The 21,920-nt window shown below is 40.4% G+C and overlaps 1 protein-coding gene across 1 annotated transcript in view; it reads right to left on the bottom strand.

Moving 5' to 3' along the window:
* The window catches only part of LOC106879156 (ceramide kinase), a 64,632-nt gene that overhangs the window by 33,764 nt on the left and 8,948 nt on the right, over positions 1-21,920 (bottom strand). Inside the window, exons 2-6 of the mRNA XM_014928595.3 lie at positions 12,161-12,571; positions 5,695-5,817; positions 4,918-4,981; positions 3,137-3,285; positions 379-453 (exon numbers count right to left, since the gene is read on the bottom strand). Of these exons, the coding sequence (XP_014784081.1) occupies positions 379-453; positions 3,137-3,285; positions 4,918-4,981; positions 5,695-5,817; positions 12,161-12,571 (822 nt within the window). The remainder of the gene's footprint in view (positions 1-378; positions 454-3,136; positions 3,286-4,917; positions 4,982-5,694; positions 5,818-12,160; positions 12,572-21,920) is intronic.

Below are 21,920 nucleotides of genomic sequence, written 5' to 3'. Positions count from 1 at the left end.
ATATATATATATATATATATATATATATATATATATATATATATATATATATATATAAATAAGTCCACTCTGTTGATTGGTTGGTGTTAGGAAGGGCATCCAGCTGTAAAAATCCTGCCAAAACAGTTACAGAAGTCTGGTGTAGGCTTCTGCCTGGCTGGCTCTTGTCAAACCATCCCACCCATGCCAGCATGAAAGGCGGATGTTAAACGATGATGATATATACTTCCTGTAACTTGGGTGTATGCACCCTCAATTGCATCTTCACCACCTCTTTCTCCTTTCTCTCTCCACCTGAGGTAGCCATGTGGAGGCATGAAGCTTAGTGGTTTGGATGTTGGATACATGATCGTAAGACAGACAAAACTGAGAACTTACCTCGTATTATGTGAAGTGTTGCTGTTATGATATCATCATTGCCGTGTAACATCTTTACCATCATGTTACCAGTACCTAAAAGAGAATATGTAAAAATTATGTGATACCCAGAATGAAATATAGTGGTGGCCTGAAATAACTCAATATTTACATTATGAATGTAACATCATTAACCATGATGGAGTAACTGTTTCATACATTATAATATTTCATTTAGATGATGAAGGAGGTGAGTTGCAGAATCCTTAGCACACTGGACAAAATGCTTAGCAGTATTTTGCACATCTTTTATATTCTGAGTTCAAATTGTGTCAGGGCTGACTCTGCCTTTCATCCCTTTGACTATCATCACTGGGGTTGATGCAATTGACTTACCCCTTCCCTTGAACTAATTGGCCTTGTGCCAAAATTTGAAATCTATATTTCATTTTGATGATGGAATTGTATTTCACCCAATGAGCACAGACATGGCTGCATGGTTAAGAAGTTAGCATCCTAATCATGTGGTTTCAGGTTCAATTCCATTGTATGGCACCTTGGATAAGTTTCTTATGCAATAGCTCCAAATTGACAAAAGCCTTATCAGTGAATTTGGTAGGTAGATGGCAACTGAAAGAAGCTTGTCATATATATATATAGGTACTGTAAGTTTTAGAGGTAATACTTGATAAGTATAAGCACCTGTATATGCCAGATAGTGACAGAGGTGAAAGAATATATTAAACGTAAATTGAAAACAGAACACAAAGGATATCGTGGTATACGTGTTTCAAGCTTTATACACAATCTGTCATTACATCAGTATATATTGTTGATATAAAGGATGGTTTAAAGCTATCTTCAGCTGCAAACATTTATATATATATATATATATATATATATATATATATATATATATATATATATATATATATATATATATATACATACATATATATATATATATATATATATATATAAGTTCAAAAAAGGAAAAAGACAAAAAAAAAACAACAACAAAAAACAACAACAAAAAACAACAACGTGAGGACGTGATACAGATTGTGTTACTAGACGCTCGGGAAAGGAAAGAAAGAATATATATATATATATATATACACACGGGTAAGGGTAACAACCCCACCCCTTGGTCATGAACGACCATGGGATTGCACCTAGAAAGTTCTCCTCTGAGACACAAGTCTGGGCAAGGTTGTTTACGAAAGACCAGCAGTCACCCATGCATACTACCCCCCCCCCCCCCTCTCCACACCACTGATGTTATCCAAGGGAAGGGCAAAGGCTGATACAGCTTGGCACCATTGATGTTGCAGCTCATTTCTACGGGTGAGTGAACTGGAGCAACATGAAATAAAGTGTCTTGCTCAAGAACACAACATACCTCACTACCTTATGATTGTGAGCCCGACACTCTAACCACTGAGTTATGCGCCTTCATATATATATATATATATATATATATATATATATATATATATATACATATATATAGAATAATAATAAATAGAGCAAAATGCATATAAACAATAAGTTCCTTTAATTCCCTACTACTATAGGTACAAAGCCTGAAATTTGGAGGGATAGGGCTAGCCAATTTCATTGACCCCAGTGCTCAACTGGTACCTGCTTTATTGGCTCCAAAAGGGTGAAAGGCAAATTCAACCATGGCGGAATTTGAACTCATAACATCAAGATGGATGAAATGCCACTAAACATTTTGTTTGGCATGCTAATGATTCTGCCAGCTTATCATCCAATCTATAATTAGGTCTCTTACATTCCACTGATATTATTTCTTATGCCATTACAACTACCATAAGGCACTTGTTTCCAACAATGCAAGTTTTATCATTTCCATTGTCATGGCATCATCTCCCAGGATGCTAAGCAACTGCATTAGATCCTTGATAAAATATCAAGCAATCATATCTCCTATCCTTAATAGTAGATTCCTGCAAATTATCCCATCCCTCTGATGTTTGGAACATAAGTTAACATGAAAGTTTGATGGAATGTTTTAATCTAAATCACTTTAAAAGAAGTTTGTATCATAGAAGCAATGACAGTCTTGGGCAGGTTGGTATCAAAAGGCTTAAGTGGTTAGTGAAAAGGCTTTGATGTTCTTTTGTAATCCATTTGGGTGTCTTACAGCTTCTGTTATCAAATACAGTAAGCAGAAGGTAAAGTTTGGTGAAGTGGAGATATATACTGGCTTCAGATTTTTGCACAAGGCCAGCAATTTCGAGAAAGAGGTAAGTTGATTACATCAACCCCAGTATTCAACTGGTACTTTATTTTATTGACCCTGAAAGGATGAAAGGCAAAAATCAACCCCAGTGGTGTTTGAACTCAGAACATAAAGTCAGAAGAAATGCAGTTAAATATCTTTCCTGGTGCAGTAATGATTCTGCAAGCTTGCTGCCTTAAGGTGAAGATATATATTGAGTTCAAATTTTGGCACAAGGCCAGCAATTTCAGAGGATGGGATAAGTCAATTACATTTGATCCTAGAGTTACCTAGTACTTACTTTATTGATCCTGAAAGGATGAAAGGCAAAATTGACCTTGGTGGAATTTGAACTAAAAACATAAAGAAGGATGCTGCTAAGCATTTTGCCCAGCATACTAATGATTTGGCCAGCTCACCACCTTAAAGTGGAGATATATATAAACTCTTATTTAATGTCTAAGACTGTGGAATGATCATGCTGCCATAAAATCAAAATCAAAATAACATTGGCTTTAGCTTTGCACTTACCAGCAGGTATAATTCCAATAGGTAAGGGACACTGCTTTCCCGGATTTGATGGTGGATCATCTACTTCAATGCTATCATCCTTCTGAACTTTTTGCATCAGGCAAGTCACTGTTTGACTTACTGAACCATCTCCTCCAACTACTACTACACTGTAACATCAAACAATAATAATTTATAACACTTGCACAAGAATTCTTTATGAATATAGTCGACATATTTTAATAATTAACTGGAATACAACATCATAAATTTTAGAGGGTCGAAAACAATGTTGACCTTAGGAATGTCTGTATTTAAAATGTAAACTAATGCTTTAATATTAGCAGAAGGCTAGAAATTAAGTGGAAAATAGTTGAAGATATTCACAAGCACTTGACTAAGACTTTATTACTCATGGAAGAACGAAAAGTGATGTTAACTTTGATGTGATTTGAACTCAGAAAGCAAAGGACCATAAATAGATATTGGTTTAAGTTTTTGGCACAAGGCCAGAAATTTCAAGGAGGGCATAAGTTGAATACATTGACCCCAGGGCTCGACTGGTACCACACAAAAGGCTTTGGCCACCTGGGGCTATAGTGGAAAGCTTGTCACAGAAAGTGTCACATTGTGAGACTGAATGCAAACCCATGTGGTAGGGAAGTGAACTTCTCAACACAGCCATACCTGCACATCATCATTGTCATCGTCACCGTCACCATCATCGTCACCATCATCATCATTATTATCATCATTTAATGTCCGTTTTCCATGGGTTGGAGGGTTTGACAGGAGCCGGCTAGACAGAAGTCTGCACAAGGTATCACTGTCTATTTTGGCAGGGATTTTATGGCTGGATGCCCTTTCTAATACCAATCACCCCACAGAGTGGACTTATAATAATATGTGTGACAATGATAATTTCTTCTAATTTTGGCACAAAGCTAACATTTGGAAGAAAGGAGGCAAGTTGATAACATTGACCTCAGTACTTGACGGATAATTATTTTATTGACTCTGAAAGGATGAAAGGCAAAGTCGACCTTAGCAGAATTTGAACTCAGAACATAAAAAGCCATATGAAATGCTGCTAAGCCTTTTGTTTGATGCACTAACAATTCTACTAGCTTGTTCCTTAAATAGTACTAATATGGCTCAGTGGTTAGAGCATCGGGCTTACAGTTGTGAGATTGTGAGTTTAATGTCCTGGACTGGGCTGTGTGTTGTGTTCTTGAGCAAGACACTTTATTTCACGTTGCTCCAGTTCACTCACCTGTAGAAATGAGTTGTGACATCACTGGTGCTAAATTGTATTGGCCCTTGCCTTTCCCTTGGATAATATCGGTGACTTGGAGAAGAGAGGCTGGTATGCATGGGCGACTGCTGGTCTTCCATAAACAACTTTGTCCAGACTTGTGCTTCGGAGGGTAACTTTCTAGGTGCAATCCTGTGGTCATTCATGACTCAAGGGGGTCTTTACCCTTCTTTTTACAGATTTTAATAATTTCTACTACAGGAAATGTCAACCACAATCGTTTTTGAAATCTGAATGTGAAGGGACTTAACTGCATATTGCAAACAATTTTGTTGGACATTCTACAGGTATTGACAATCTTCTCCCTTAAGTATTTCAAATATAAGTGCAAGGTCATGGCATTTTTGGCAGAGAATGTTAGTAACAGAAACTCAATTTATCAAAATAAAGTCAATTCCAGCAAGAATTTTTGTCTGCTCTACCTATTCTGTCTCTGCAATGTCCAGTTATAAATATAATGATAAAAAATAATCAGTTATATATATACCCATTGAATTGAGCTAGATCCTTGTTCTGTATAACAGTTGGTAGGTCATTTGTTTCAGATAAAACTAGAAAAATATAAGGAAAAGGGAAAATTAAGATATTAAGATAGAGAGATAGAAAAATATAAGGGGCAAAAAGAAGAAAGGCTGACTAAAAGACATAAATTTAAAAAGAGAAAGAAAGAGAGAAGAAAACAAATACAAAAATCTGTAAAATTAGAAACAAGCAAACTATTAAAGATGGAAAGAAAGAAGTAAGGAAAGAAATAAAGGAAATAGGAAGAAATAAAAGGAAAACAGGGAAAGAAAAGAAAGTGTGAAAGGAGGAAATATACAGGCCAGTAAGTTATAAAGAAGGCAAGAGAAACAGAAGAAATAAAGGAGAAAGCTTCTTTCCAAGTCATACAGATTCATAGGACTAGTTTTCCAGATTCTGTGGTGTATATATTCCCTGCTGGATAGGATAAGATCCATCATAGAAATACTCTCTTTTGCCACCTGAGTGAAGTGGGACAACATAAAATTAAGTGTTTTGCTCAAGAATGACATGCATTATCTGATCCAGGAATCAATACCACAATCCTATGATCATGAGTCATAATCACTAAGCCATGCACCGTTACAGACAGAAGAAAGAGGAAAACGAAAGATATCCAAGTTTATGAAATATAGAAAAGAGGGAGTGGAAAGAACAGACCCATTACTACCAAATGCTAAAAAGGTGAAGAAAGCAGGAGAGGAAGAGTAAGAGGTGAAGGAGAGAGGTTTTGATTACTTACTTGTGATATCGCAGCTTATTCCAGCAATTTCAAATATAGACTTAGCAGAGGAAAGTATCTTTGAGGCATTTCCTGCTCCAGAATAGGGGTTGACTAGAACCATGAGTTTACGAGGTCGCTGAACTGTAATAGAAAAAAGACAAAAAAAAAGATCAAATCAGTATGCATGTATGCTTATTTCTTTGCATAGGTGAGTGTATGTATGCATGTATGCTTGTCCTGAGTATGGCATTAAACTGCATCTATTGGTGGGATGCCAGTTCAGGGGTTCTGGAGTTGTGGGTAGTGTGGAATCACCCCTTAACTACCAATACCCCCAAGTCCATTCTAACCCAGGACAGTAGTATCTATCAGGGTCCCATCTATGGGTTAAATAGATTTCTTAGGGGTAGAGAAGGCTCCCATTATTTTTCATAAAGCCACAGAGAAGGCAGCTCTTCTAGGAGAAAGATGTTCTGATGAAACTTGCAGTCATCCTACAATACTTGTCACTGGAACCAACTATGGTAACAGAGAAAGTGGCAAAAGTGTTGCACATGTTTTTGTTCTTTAAATTTGATAAAATACATGTTTCACTATCATTTTATTTCTTGACCCATTTTGTATTTTATAAAGTCCTATTGTGATGGGTTACGTGACATGAAAAGCCATATCTGTGCACATGCAAAGATGAAAGTAAATCAGAACAATCAGGCTGAATATGAAACAGCTATCATCTGACAAGATGAGGCATTCATCATGTTTATATATTTCTGTATTTATATTTATTAAACTACTAGTGTGTTAACTGTGTTTAGTTTCATTGTATTTTAAACATGTCAATAGATTTTTAACCAACATTTACATGCTACAATGAGTACAAACACACAGTATGTTTGCAGACAGCTGTATATGTTGCATGTTTCAAATCTGCTTGATGTTTCATTAGTAGCTGTGTATCTTACTTAACTATCCACAGAGACACATCCTATAAACCCACTGATATTAATGGCTAGAGTAAATTGGGTAGAATAATTTGCATATTTAACACTTTCTTGGAAGTGAAATTGAACATTAACTTACTGGTGTGTTTGTGTATATCACTATATATACATATTAATTTCATCATCATCATTATTTTAATGTCAACTTTCTCATCATCATCGTTTAACGTCCGCTTTCTATGTTTGCATGGGTTGGACGATTTGACTGAGGACTGGTGAACCAGATGGCTACACCAGGCTCCGATCTGATTTGGCAGAGTTTCTACAGCTGGATGCCCTTCCTAACACCAACCACTCCAAGAGTGTAGTGGGTGCTTTTACGTGCCACCGGCACGAAGGCCAGTTAGGCGGTACTGGCAACGGCCACACTCAAAATGGTGTATTTTAAGTGCCATCTGCACAGGAGCCAATCTAGCGGCACTGGCAATGATCTCGCTCAAATGTCTTTTCATGTGCCACCGGCACAAGTGCCAGGAAGGCGACGCTGGTAACAGTCATGCTCAAATGGTGCTATTTACGTGCCGTACAGAAGCCAGACAGCGGCTCTGGCAACGATCATGCTTGAACGGTGCTCTTAGTGCTCCACTGGTACAGGTGCCATCATGATTTCGCCTTTGCTTGCCCCAACAGGTCTTCGCAAGCCAAGTTGAGTGTCTAATGAAGGAGACGTTAGTACAAATTGCATAAGGTTGTATTATGGCAGATTTTCTATGCCCAGATACCTTTCCTGTCTTCAACCCTCACCAGTTTCCACAATTGGTAATATTTCCCCATGACCAGGTAGGCTCTCCCTCTCTCTCTCTCTCTTGTTGCATACCCACTGGTCCTTACCTGCTTCTCTCTCTTAGAATCCTCTCTCTATACTTTATCTGCCAGAGATGATACACTGCAATCATACTCTACTCTCTCTATCGATCTAAGGATACCCTCCAGCCTCTCTCTCTCTCTCATCATATCCTCTCTACAGCCTCCCAATCTGGGATGCTTTTTTTTCTCTACATTTGTACTCTGCTCTCCCCACTCACTGCTAAGGTACTATTTTTCCAATACTGCTCTCATTCCATTCATGTAATTAACTATCTTCTACCAACAAAAGTTGCTGGTCTTGTGCCTAGAGTAGAAAGGATTATTATTATCACTGTTGTTGCTATTATTATTATTATTATTATTATTATTATTATTATTATTATTATTATTATTATTATTAAAAGGGTGAGCTGACAAAATTGTTAGCATTCTGGACAAAATGCTTAGCAGTATTTCGCCCATCACTATGTTCTGTGTTCTAATTCCACCGAGATTGACTTTGCCTTTCATCCTTTCAGGGTCGATAAATTAAGTACCAGTGAAACACTGGGGTCAATGTAATTGATTACTTCCCCTCCCACAAAATTTTAGTCCTTGTGCCTTTAGTAGAAAGGATTGTTATTACCATAATTAAGACAGTGAGCGGACAGAATTGTTAGCATGCTGGCAAGATGCTTTGCGGCATTTTATCCATCTTTACATTCTGAATTCAAATTCCACTGCAGTCGACTTTGACTTTCATCCTTTTGGGGTCGATAACATAAGTAGCAGTTGAGCACTGGGGTTGATGCAATCAACTTATAACCTCCCCTGAAATTTCAGGCCTTGTGCCTATACTAGAAAAGATTATTATTATTATTATTATTGTTCAGTAGTTTTATTTTTATAACGTGCTTTCACTTCACTACCGAGCGCAGCTCTGTGCGCCTTGGGTATGTGCTGTGGTTTGCTGTGGTGCTCTTATGTTTACTGTATTGAAAGTGTTTTGCGTAGAATGTGTGCAGTACCCAGTAGTGCAATTTTCTGTATGTTATATATATTTGTAAGTCCTGGTGTTTTTGTTATGTATTTGTCTGAATATTTTTTTATTATACCTAAGGCACCTACTATGATAGGAATTGTTTCTGTTTTTAGACTCCACATTTGAGTTATCTCTATTTCCAGGTCTTTGTATTTTGAAAGTTTTTCCATTTCTTTTAGAGAAACGTTGTCATCTGGTGGTATTGATACATCAATTAGAAAGTATTTTTTTTTCTTCATGATCTTTGACAACTATATCTGGTCTATTTGCCTTAATTTCTCTATCTGTGTGTATTGGCATATCCCAGAGTATGGTTGCTTTCTCGTTTTCTGTGACCTTTTCTGGCATGTGTTTATACCATCTTTTTTCTGTTGTTGTTCCATAGTGTTGGCATAGCTTCCAGTGTATATAGGTCCCAGCTCTGTCGTGTCTGTGAATATATTCCTTCTTAGCCAGGACTGGGCAGCCAGAGATAATATGATTTATTGTTTCTTGTCCATCTCCACATATTATACAGTTACTTGTTATATTTCTTTTCATTATGTGTTTTTGGTAATTTCTGGTGGGGAGGCTCTGGTCTTGTGCAGCAATTAAAAATCCTTCAGTCTCTGCTTTGAGTCCTGAGCTTCTCAGCCATTGCTGGGATTTTTCTCTGTCTATTTCTTTCGCATTTAGTTTAGCCCAGCATTTACCATGTAGGGGCTTTTCTTGCCATCGTTTTATCATGGTCCGTTGCTGTTCTAGTTTTAGTTTGGATGATGATGATGATGATGATGATGATGATGATGATGATTATGATTATTATGATTATTATTATTATTATTATTATTATTATTATTATTATTATTATTATTATTATTATTATTTTATGTTTGACTTTTGTTTTGCATTTGTACAAGTTGGATCCAAGTCTCACCCAGAGACCTCAAGAGACAACAAGTTAGAAGTTCATGTAGGTGTTATGCCCAGGGTTCCATATATTTGGATTTGTACAGTTTTGTTCAAGTGAATGTTTAAGAAACCATAAGAAAATTATGTGTTTGCTTTAAAATTTGAGATCACATAGACAGTATTTTACGTAGGATATGGGCAGTTCCCATGAGCACTATCTTTTGAACTTCAGCCATTTTGGGGTTTCCTGGTATCTGAGCTAGGTAGTAATCAGCCTGTTTCGCTGTCATTCCCAGGGCACCTATGACAATAGGTATTGTTTTCGTCTTCAGATTCCACATTTTGATAATTTCTATTTCAAGATCTTTATATTTGCTCAGTTTTTGGTAGGTCTTGACAGATACGTTTATATCGATTGGGACAGTCATATCAATGAGGAGGCATGATTTTTGTCTGAAGTCTTTCAGTATGATGTCTGGCCTATTTGCGTCTATCTTTCTGTCAGTTTGAATGGTGAAGTTCCAGAGGAGTGCAATGTGATCATTTTCAAGTACTGGGGGTGGTTTGTGTTCCCACCAGTTTTTATCATGGGGCAAGTCCAGGTTTTTGCTTATTACCCAGTGAATATATTGTGCAGCTCTATCATGCCTGTTGAGATACTCTGTAGGCGCAAGCAGACTGCACATGGAGACAACATGATCGATGGTCTCATTTTGTTGTTGGCATATACGACATAATGGGGAGCTGCCGTTCTTTAATATGTTGGCCTGGTAGTTCTTTGTAGGTAGGCATTGATCTTGGGCTGCTATGATAAACCCCTCTGTTTCTGATTTCAAGCCAGAGGCCATTAACCATTGGTGGGTAAGGGCTTTGTCAATATCTGCATTATTCGCTCTCTTTGGGTATTTGCCATTGAGAGGTTTTCCATGCCATTTTTCAGTCATAATAGCTAAGGCAGCAATTTTAGCACGGGTTTTCAAGCGCTTAGCTTTTTCTGCAGGTGTTTCTAGTTCGTCTAATTCTTGAATTTGTTGCAATTGGAATTCACTTAGATATTCCTTTGCCTGTTTTGTTACTGAGTAAGATGCTTTCATGCTTTCATATTTTAAGACAAGTTTTAGCATCCAGTCCTCAGAGTTTTTCAGATAGGTGTCTAGGCCAATTGTGGCTACCTTCATTGATAATGCCAGCTGTAGAAGTCCTCGGCCTCCCTCTTTTCTTGGCAGATAAAGACGTTCTATATCTGCCTTAGGGTGGTGCATTCTATGCATTGTCAACAGTTTTCGTATTTTTCTGTCAACATTACATATTTCAGTAATTGACCAGTTAACGATGTTGAAACTGTAAGTCACGACTGGTATGGCTAGAGCATTGATCGCTTCGATCCTGTTTCTCGCATTCAGCTCTGTCTTCAGTATTGCTCTCACCCTGCGATAACATTCTCTTCTGATCCTTTCCCTCATCACTGAGTGCTTGATATTGTCCCCTTCAATTACCCCTAGGTATTTGTAGCTCTCCGCTGGTTCTAACTCTTTTATGACATTTATTATCATCATCATCATCATCATCATCATCATCATCATCATCACCATCATCATCATCATCATCATCATCATCATCATCATCATCATCATCATCATCATCATCATCATTGAGGTGGTGAGCTGGCAGAATCATTAGCGCACTGAATAAAGTGCTTAGCAGCTTTTTATCCGGTTTTGCATTCTGAGTTGTGCAGTTGTGCACTAATGTTGATGAAATTGACAGGCTTCCTCCCCAACAAAATTTCAAGTCTTGTGCCTGACGAGATTGAAGGGGGCTAAAGACAAACACCTTCCTCTTTGACCAGTCCCTCATCAACTTCTTCAAGTTTCAACAGTACTTATTGTTTTAAAGTCCAGTACTTATTCTATTGATATCTTTTGCCAAACTGTTCAGTTACAGGGATGTAAACACACCAACACTAGTTATCAAGTGGTGGTGATGGTGGTGGGGGACAAACACAGACATGAAGATACACTCACACACAGACACACATATATATACATGATGGCCTTATTTCAGTTCCTGTCTACCAATACCACTCACAAGTCTTTGGTTGGCCTGAGGCTATAATAGAAGACACTTGCCCAAAGTGCCACTCAGTGGGACTGAACCTGGAACCATGTGGTTGGGAAGTAAGCTTCTTACCACACAGTCATGCCTGCACTCTATATACATTTACAAGTGTATATGTATGTATATTTTGTTTCTGAAGCACAAACATGCTTATTTGCATCACTATCTCCATATCAGCTCACCTGGATTCCTCTTATAGCTACTCTTTACCCCACGGACTTAATACTTGATAAAGACTTTGGAGTGTAAGTTCAAAGCATTTGAGCACTAACTATTTGTTTTCTAGGTTAAGCATCTCTGGATCACACCTGTTGACCATGTGTGTGTGTGTGTGTGTGTGTGTGTGTATATATATATATATATATATATATATATATATATATATATATATATATATATATATATATATATATATATATATACCAATCCAGCCACTCGTGTTTCCTATGTTGAGCATCTCTGGATTTTAATTGTTGACTCTCTTTATATGCATGTAGATGTTTGTGTGTGCATGCACATGTGTATGTGTGTGTGTGTGTGTGTGTGTGTGTGTGTGTGTGTGTGTGTGTGTGTGTAAAACACCAAGTTTGATATTTATACCAGTAACTGTGTAGTATAGTAATAATAGTAGTAAATCTTCACTTACCATTCTTCAAGCGTTCCTTCACTGTCTGAAGTACTTCTTGTGATTCTTGTGGTTCCATTGTGAAGTTCTCTTCTGAGATGAACATGCGCCTGTTTGCACCATGTTTGATATATGACAGCACTAAAGTTTGACTGTTGCTATCAATTAACTTAAGATCCTCCACTGCTGGTGCAACCATCTTTTCACTGTCCTCAACACTATGCTTGACAGAGCTGAGCTTGTCCCTGGAGTCATTGACAGGCTCTGTTTTAACAGGAGTATCATCTGTCAAGTCTGCAGCACATTTTTTTATACTAGGGGATCCTTTTGTCTTACCAAAATAATTGACTTTCTTACTGGTAGAACTTGTTTTCTTTGTGTCAGGTTCATCTTGGTAGCAAATTTTTATGACATCGGCAAAAGGGATTGTCTCTGAAAAAGAGAAAACAAAGGAAAAATGACAGACAAAAACTGATTTTTAGCCCTGGGTCAACCATGATGATCATATCATTTTTTTATAGCAGGTACTAAATTGTTCAATGTATTCCATTTTTATTTTACAAACGGAAAGCTATTGAAGATTCAACTGCTATTTCTAGCAAACTGAGTGATCACATAGGGGTTCCTTCATTGGTTTCAGATGAAATATACTAACTTTAGTGTAAAGTCACTAATTTGGAGAGAAAGTAAATCAATCCTAGTATGTTACACAGTATATTACTGGTAACTATTTGATCAACTCAAAATCTAAGGTTGTCCAGAAGGTGACCCTGCTTCCAGACACAGCACAGGTTATGAAGATTTATACAACCAATGTACAATATTAAAATAGCAAGAATTTAAAGAGAATAAAACCAAACACATTGTTGAATACCAGTTTTTTTACAGAACCTAAATTCTTCTAGAGAAGTCAATGCCTCCATCACCCACAAAACCATAAGATATCCAGGAAAGAATCACAAACAGATTTTTCAAGCTGAGTCATCTGGCAGGAGACCTAGGGGTAGACCAAGAATGAAATGGATGGGTACTATCCATAATCTCAGTTGGTCATGCTTGGGAATCCAGCCTGAAAGTGTAATGACTGTTGTTTTTGATTGGACTCTACAGGGGAGGTGCTTGTGGATTCTACCCGCCATGACACCTTCCAGGAATAGTGCTCAGAGAAAAAAGATGGAAGGAGTTTGGAGTAAATGTTTAGTTGCATCTTTATCAGAACCATATCTCCTTTCAGTTGGTGAGGAAATCCTTTTTTTCCCTTTTCTGCCAGTTGGTCCATTACATTTACATTAGCCATTTTAAAATGTGAAAATTTTTTTGCCATGGAGAACTTCTATCCTTCTTAACTTAAAAGTTATACAGCCACTCTCTACACCTCATCACTGTAATTTTTTTATCTATTTCCAACTCTGCCATAGTCACCCCAATTCTCTCTTCTATAATGTGAGTAGCCCCTCTACAGAAAGAAACTTGCTCTGTCTTGGCCCTTTCTCTCATATCTTGACCTCTCATATCCTGGCATAAAGTTGCCTGCCTCTCTACTCTAGTCATATTTAGCTGAAGGGGATTTTAGTCTTGCAAGTTTCATGGCAATCACACTAGTGTTGGTGCTATGAAAAAATACATGGTACACACTGGATAGTGGTTGTCAATAGGAAGGGTATCCTCCTATAGAAACCATGCCAAAGCAGACATTAGAACATAATACAGTCTTCACGTCCACTGGATTCTGTTAAACTGTGTAATCCATGCCAATCCATGTTAAACTGTCCAATCCATGGAACATGGGTGTTAAGTGATGATAATGATAATTTCAAAACTTTGCATCTTTTGCTACTTGCAACCTGGTGTCAGGGTTTAGGTTTGGGTTCTTTGTACAATATTAAGCAGAATGGAAAGGTGATGAGTTGGCAGAATCATTAGCATGCTGGACGAAATGCTTAGAGGCACTTTATCTGTCTTTATGTTCTGAGTTCAAATTCTGCCAAGGTCTACTTTGCCTTTCATTCTCTTGAAGTCAATAAAAAATAAGTACCAGTTGAGCACTGGGGTTGATATAATCAACTTACACCCTCTTCTGAACTTGCTGGCCTTGTGCAAAATTTGAAACAAATATTAAGTAGAATGGTAGCTTTAGACATTCTTTGCTGCTTTTCTTCATTGGTTTTAATAGAAGCTTACTACCACATTATTTGGGAATGTAGGCCACATGTGTACTCCGACAAACTTAGGGATGCTAAAACTACTTTCCCATGGTGTGTGCTATTGCTGACCTACAAATGTCCTCCTTGAAACATCTATAATTTCTCTTCTCTCTAATCATATGAAATTGTTTCCTTAAGGATCTTATGGGGATGGTGTCTGAGATGGCTGTAAATATATTGGAACTTCATAATATCAAATTCAGGATGAGGTGATATGTAAATGTGTGTGTGTGTGTTTAGCAGATTTCTTTGCTTTAGTAAAAAAACTATGATTTCATCCTGTTCTAGAGCTCCTCAGAAACTGAAAATATTTTAAAGATATATCAAAACATTTTCTGTCTAATTTCCAACATTCTTAACCAAATTTGAATATGTCTCTGTTAGAATTAAAAAAAAAAAAAGATAAAATGAGGAAATGCTTTCTCATAGGAATATCATATTAAACCAACAACAGAGACAGAGAGGGAAAGGGGTAGAGAGAGAGAGAGAGAGGGGGAGAGAGTGAAGAGAGAAGGAGAGAGCTGGAGAATGAAATGGAAAGAGAGAGAGATAGAGAGAGAAGGGAGAGAGGGCAGGGAGAGGGAGAAAGCTGGGGGAATAAAATGGGAAGAGAGAGAGAGAATAAAAACAAGCAGACAGAATATTGTTTGCAAATTGTTTTCAAGGTCTTACAATTACGTAACATGCTAAAGTATAAACAAGCATTCACATATGTGATAAATAAAATAAGTTGGTAATAAGTGGACGTTTAAAACAATTGCATAAGTAAAATAAAAATATAAATACATCCCTTCATTATTGCAAGATTATAAACCATACACAAAGAGCCATGCACACACACAATAATACGCTACACTTATAAAGTAGAGGAGACTCGCTCAGGGTACCCATATCCAACTGCTGTTGCTGCTGCTGCTGCTGCTGCTACTGCTACTACTACTACTACTACTACTACTACTAGTCCATTGGCTAGAAACTTTCCATCACACATCTGTGACCTCTTCAGTGACCCTTTCCATCCACATATATCCTCCTACTCTGCTTAGTCCATTCTGTCCTTCTATGATGTGTATCCCTATCTGCACATGCATTTGTGTCTGTATCTGTGTGTATGTGTGTGTGTGTATGTGTGTGTATGTGCATGCGTACGCATGTCTATATGTGTTTATATGTGTGCATATGGGCTTGCCCACACACTGTTTGTATCTATACCACATATATATATATCACTCATTTATCACTTTGAGGGGATCTCAGTGACCATGGTTCCCATGCTATGAAACATACGTAGCATAAATTGAACAGATGGCTATCTATTAATCTTAATTTATTCTATCTATCTATCTATCTATCTATCTATCTATCTATCTATCATCATGGACGGACGGTAGACACATCGGCTCCCATGTAAGTTGCATTTTTCACCTCTTAAAAGACCTATTTTGTTTTAAAATTTTGTATAAGTTGTGTATAACACAAAATACTTCGTGAACATATATTTTTCAAATCGGAAATAGCTCTATTTAGAGCCTTATTTCCAAAAATTCAAACATATCTTCCTCGTTCCTAGCCATATTCTTTAAAACGAATATGGCTAAGGTTTTCAACGAGGCCGACTTCCCGCTCCTAATGCCAGAGGCGAAAACACTTAATGCCGTTCCGCATGAACGCAGACAAGTGATGAAGAAGAGCAATGATTCTGAGTCAACTGCTGCTGCCTCAACCACCACCACTACCACCATCACGTGTACAAACTCTGCTGCTACAGCAGTCTTGCCTGCCACCGTCACCAGTGACAACAACAACAACAACGACAAAGACAACAACAACAACAGCAACAACAACGACAACGACACAAATGTCCTTGCTAACACGACCACTGTCCTCACCACTGCTACTACCAGTGACAATAACAACAGCAAGAACAACAGGACACCGACCTTCAACACCAACACCACCACTACTTCGACAAACTCTGCCGCCACTACCACCACCTTTGAACCTGGCAGTACCAACACCACTGTCAATACCACCATCAACAACTACAAGACGAACAAGATAAACAACACCACAAACGCCACAAACAACATATCTGCCAGCATCACAAAAACAAATTTTGCCGATGCAACGAAAGAAAAAAGAACAATATTAACATTCACCCAAAAACAAATCAATGACACAAAATCCCTTCTCACGAAAGAAGGTGACACTGTACAAATACACATACCAAAAGCAATTATTGAAAATACAAACAAGAAGCACATATCATACAGACTTATCAACAAGAAAACGAAGCGACCGGAGAGTTTCTCCACCCAAAAAATTGAGATTTGTCTCAAACCGATATGGCCCTTTCAAAGTCATGTTACTTGGGGACGAAAATTTGCCACGGTCCTAGTACGCTTTAAGAGCGAACAGTTAGCGAAGGAATTTTCAACACTCTCTCTCCACACAGATGACTTGGTGATGATACCGAGTTATCTTGGACAGAGAGTGACGAAGGTGACAGTAAAGAATGTCCCTTCACAAGTGGAAACACAGTGGATAGTAGGTTCTATATGCCTCGAAATGGAGGAGGCAAATATATTAGAAATTGCTACTGCAGAGGAGAAAAACTGGGAAGGGGGAAAAAAAGTCGAAGTCCTCCTCCATATCACTGAAGAGGAGTGCCAAAAGATCCCCACACACATCCAACTGGCAAAGGACCACAAGTTATATGTAGTGGTGGAAGGAAGGCGGCCACGTTGTTATGTATGCGGCAGCGAGGCACACCTCAAGGACAGTTGCCCAACCGCCGCCAACCAAAAAAAGCAACAAGGGCAACCACCAAAACCCGGAAAAAAAACCCTACTACCAACACCACCATCAACAATCAAAACAAGAGAAACACAAGCAACACTGGCAACTGAGAAGACAACAGCATCTGCAAAAACAACAAGTGAGGAAGCAGGGGAAAAGAAAGAAAATTCCAAGACTGTTTCCCCCTCCCCCACATCACACACACCTCACACAAATAACAAGCCATCAGCACCAACAAAAACAGCAACACAACCACTCACACAAGCACACACAGACGCTCACAATTTGCCCCTACCCCCTTCCGATTCCTCAGAACCTTCGTCGGAAGATGAAAGTAATGAGGAATGGCAAATAGCCCAGAAAGGAAGGAGGAAGAGGAGCAAGAAAAGAAAAGCAAACACAAACAAAGCAGGGAGATACACAACTCCCGAAAACACTCCAGACACCAACACAAGCACACACAACTACAACACAAGCAACAAAACCCCAAAAGCAAGTACACACACAATGCTCACTGCCATCAACACAAAAAACTCAGAGTTGATGGAATACATCAACACAAAAACAAACATAACAAACGAAGACATAAAAACCAGCAACCACCCATACACAACACCGCCAGAACACATCAAAATACTACACATAACACCAACCCTGCACCACACACTAAAATCTATTTTTCCAAAGGCAGTTGGCAAATGCCAAAAATACCTGGCGAAAAAACTATATAGTGATCTCCTCGAAGAAAACCCGAAGGAGGAGACACAAAAACTCTCAAACGGTAAGTGACTCTCTTTATAAAACTTTAACACTCAAATCAAAATGATGCTCAAGATTGGTTGTGTAAATGCGCGTGGCTTGGGGTCCCCTTGGAAACAAGGGTACCTCCTAAATGACATAAAGTCACATAAACTAGAAATCATAGCCATAAGCGAGACCAGACTCCATGATACGCGGGCCCTATCGTCCATGTTTGGCAGACAGTTTAACATTTATTTTTCTCCCTGTCTGCCGAGAATGGGCGGTAGTGGCACGGCGGTACTCTTTCGCAAGAGTCTGGATCTCGAAGTAAAGACAGTATTCATAGACCCGGAGGGTAGATTGGTTGTTCTGGATGTCGATGGCAGCGATGGGTGTGCTTTTCGACTCATATCAGTATACGCACCACCTTTAACAGGTAGGCCGGATTTCTTTCGACGTCTAGAAGTATTCCTAGGAACGTCTCGTCCTTTACTTTTAGTGGGGGATTGGAATGCTACCTTGGACACGCATCTAGACTATGTTGGCAGAGATAGGAATAGACGGGGATGCAAATGCCTCAAAGACCTGCTCAGACGCTTTCAACTGTCTGACAGGTACCGACTCGATTACCCGAATGCGCCAATGTGGACATGGACAAACCGCATCGGGTCGTCGAGATCGTATCTAGATAGAATACTGTGTAGGAGAGTAGATAGAGATAGCATAGGGTGTCCACAATTTCACATAGTCAGCTACACGGATCACAAACTTGTGACGTGTACGCTAGACTTAGATAAGACACATAGGCAGGGCTCCGGTTACTGGAAACTAAACGCGTCTTTCCCGTCGAGACCAGTTTTCAGAGACCGGATTAGCACGTTAGTAAAGAGGGCTTTGACAGGAGCCATCATCAATAACAAATGGTGGTTTGCCCTCAAGAGAGCAATAAAAGCAGAAGCGGTTAGGTATAGCAAAGCACTAGCCATAGACAGAAACAGAGTAGAGGGTGAACTAGTTAAGAAGCTAGAAGAGGCAATTAGAAGTGGCATCGCATCCGACGTTTTGGCGGCGAGGTTGGCCCTTGACCAACACTTCAACGCCAAACACGAAGGGTGCGTTGTCAGGGCTAGGATGCGTGCTCTAAGAAACGAAGGTGTTGGAGCCGCACGAGAGGCCCGGGTGGCGGAGGCGCAACAGGGCAACAAAGCCACCATTCGGTCTCTGGTGGACGAACAGGGGCGCGAACTGCTCGAGCCAAGCAAAATGTGTGAGGCCTTTCAGCGGCACTTTGCTCGACTGTTTGGGACGAATGGCGAGCGAGAACGCAGGGTGGACTTCAGTGCCTACCTGCACAGCCTGCCACGACTCTCGGCAAGAGAGGCGGAGTGCTGCGAAGGTGCCATCACGGCGGCGGAAGTGAGGGACGCGATGGCGGGATGCTCGAGGGACAAATCTCCGGGTTTGGATGGTCTGCCCTACGAGCTTTACAACTGTAAGCCAGACTTGTTTGGAGACGTCTTGGTAGCGGTGTACTGCAACTGGCAGCAAAACGGGAGCATTCCCGGTTTTGTGAGTCGAGGAGCCGTAACGCTGCTGAAGAAAGATCCAAACAAGGGGGACGTCATAGATAACTTTAGGCCCATCACTCTGCTCAATGCAGACTTGAAAATTTTGGCCAAGGTGTTAGCCAAGCGGTTGGCGCTTGTCATCGAGAAACTGATCGGCAAGGCGCAAACGTGCGCGGTGCCGGGCAGGAGCATCCATGACAACCTCCATCTGATGCGCTACATCATAGAGAGGGTAGTTAAGGAACCTGGCATGGGTGGGGCCCTGATCAATTTAGATCAATCGAAAGCTTTCGATAGGGTAGACCATCAATACTTGGAGGCTGTCCTCATAGCAGCCGGCTTCGGTCCCATTTTCCGCGGCTGGATGGCTGCCTTGTACAGAGGCATCCGTTCGGTAGTTCGCGTCAATGGGCATCTATCAAGACCCTTCGACATTGCACGTTCGGTCCGTCAGGGATGCCCCCTCTCGTCGCTTCTGTACGTGTTGACTCTCGAGCCACTACTGCGGAAGCTGGCGACGCTGAGGGGCATCCCGCGAGAGTTGGGATGCGGGACGAGCGTGTCGGCATACGCGGACGACGTCACCGTCATAGTGTCTAGCCAAAAGCACATCGAGCTTGTCGGCGAGACACTGAGAGACTACGAAGCGGTAACGGGAGCGAAAATCAACCGGGATAAGTCAGTGGGCTTGCGGCTCGGCACCTGGAGAAGCAACCCCATGCCGTCAAGTAGCGCCTCCGTCGTGGGACGTTGGACTGACGGTCCGGTTGAGATGCTCGGGGTCTGGTTTGGTCCAGACCTCCAAACGGAGAAGAACTGGGACGAGATAACGAGAAGGGTGGCCACTCTAGCCCGGCAATGGGCCGAGAGGAAGCTTTCCCTGAAAGGTCGGGCGGAGGTGGCGAACACGTACATCGCGTCCGTCATCTACTACCGCCTGACCGTCGTTCCTTGTCCCGACCCTACCATCACCAAACTGGAGCGCATCCTCTTCCGCTTCTTGTGGAAAGGAAGCGTTCCGATGGTTAGGCGATCCGTTTGCTGCCAACACCCGTTAAAAGGAGGACTGGGCATGCCGTGGTTGATGATGCGCAGACACGCGCTGAGACTGCGACATCTCCGGCTCTACGTAGACAGCGGTGAACAGGTGTGGTCACCGTTTGTGCGGCGCGCTTTCCCGCAGCTCGTCTCCATGACCGAACTGCAGTCATGGATCAAGAAGAGGCCGAGGAAGGGCGAATGGCACCGCGAGTGTCGCGCTGCTCTTCGGCAACTCCAACAACCCGGGTCAACCTTGAGCGACTGCATCACAACTAACGCATTCTATAGTGGATTAGTGGAGGGAAGGTACGACGACGATCTCGGGGCGAACCTGGGCGTCGACGAGGAATACCTGACCCGCCTGTTTAAGACGACCTTCGGGCCGGGACCTATGGACAACTTCCAGAGATCCCTGGCCTGGCAGTGCTATCGAGAAGCACTACCCGTTCGGGATAAGCTCTACAGGCATGGCTCGAGAAACACGGGGCCGACCTGTCCGAGATGCCGGCAGAGCGACGAAACCGTTCTGCACGCACTCGTACAGTGTCCCACCATTTCCGAGCTGTGGGCTTACGTCGAACAACTGCTATCGCGTGTGGGACGAGTCGGTCTATCAGCCGAGTCTATCGTGAATATTGTCGCGCCTCCTTCCTTTAAACGGGAAGGAAGAGCTATTTTCATCGTACTTGTGGCTATGGCGAAAGAATGTGTATGGTGGACGCGTCTGAAAGGTCTAGAGACAAAGACCTTCCTCTCTGGGCAATCTCTCATCAACTTCTTCAAGTATCACCTGAAGAGGAAGTTGAGAGTAGAAAGGGAAGTCTTGTCTAGTGAATGCTTCAAAAAAAGATGGGTGAATGTAGCAAGGATGGCACGTGTGAACGACGGAGCCATCTTGAGCATAACCCTATGAACAAGAAAAAAAAATAAAACAAAAAGGCAAAAGAGAGTCACTTACTGTTATAGTTTCTTCAATGAGAATATTGACCAAGGTTACCGTGGTCTTTTCCGTGGGCTTTTCCTTCCACGGCTAAACCTAAACTGTCCTCCCCTCTTTTTACACGAGAACATTACTGTGTGATACACGATCCCTATTGATCGGCCTTTCCTTTTCTTTTTTTTCGATCCCTTTTGATCGAACTGCCCCTTTTTCCCTTCCTACGATCCCTTTTGATCGACACCACCAATTTTTTTTTTTTTTTTTTTTTTTTTTTTTTTTTTTTTCCTTCCTTCCCCCTCCCAAAAAGAAAAGCTCTACATTGTATTTGTCCCATCTTCGTTGAGCCCTGTGTGGCTAATAAAAGAAATGTATCTATCTATCTATCTATCTATCTATCTATCTATGTATCTATCTATCTATCTATCTATCTATCTATCTATCTATCTATGTATCTATCTATCTATCTATATATCTATCTATCTATCTAT

This window comes from Octopus bimaculoides, chromosome 7 (assembly GCF_046866305.1).
Source record: "Octopus bimaculoides isolate indiv1 chromosome 7, ASM4686630v1, whole genome shotgun sequence".
NCBI classification, from domain to species: domain Eukaryota; kingdom Metazoa; phylum Mollusca; class Cephalopoda; order Octopoda; family Octopodidae; genus Octopus; species Octopus bimaculoides.
This window is presented reverse-complemented; position numbering and strand designations above follow the sequence as displayed.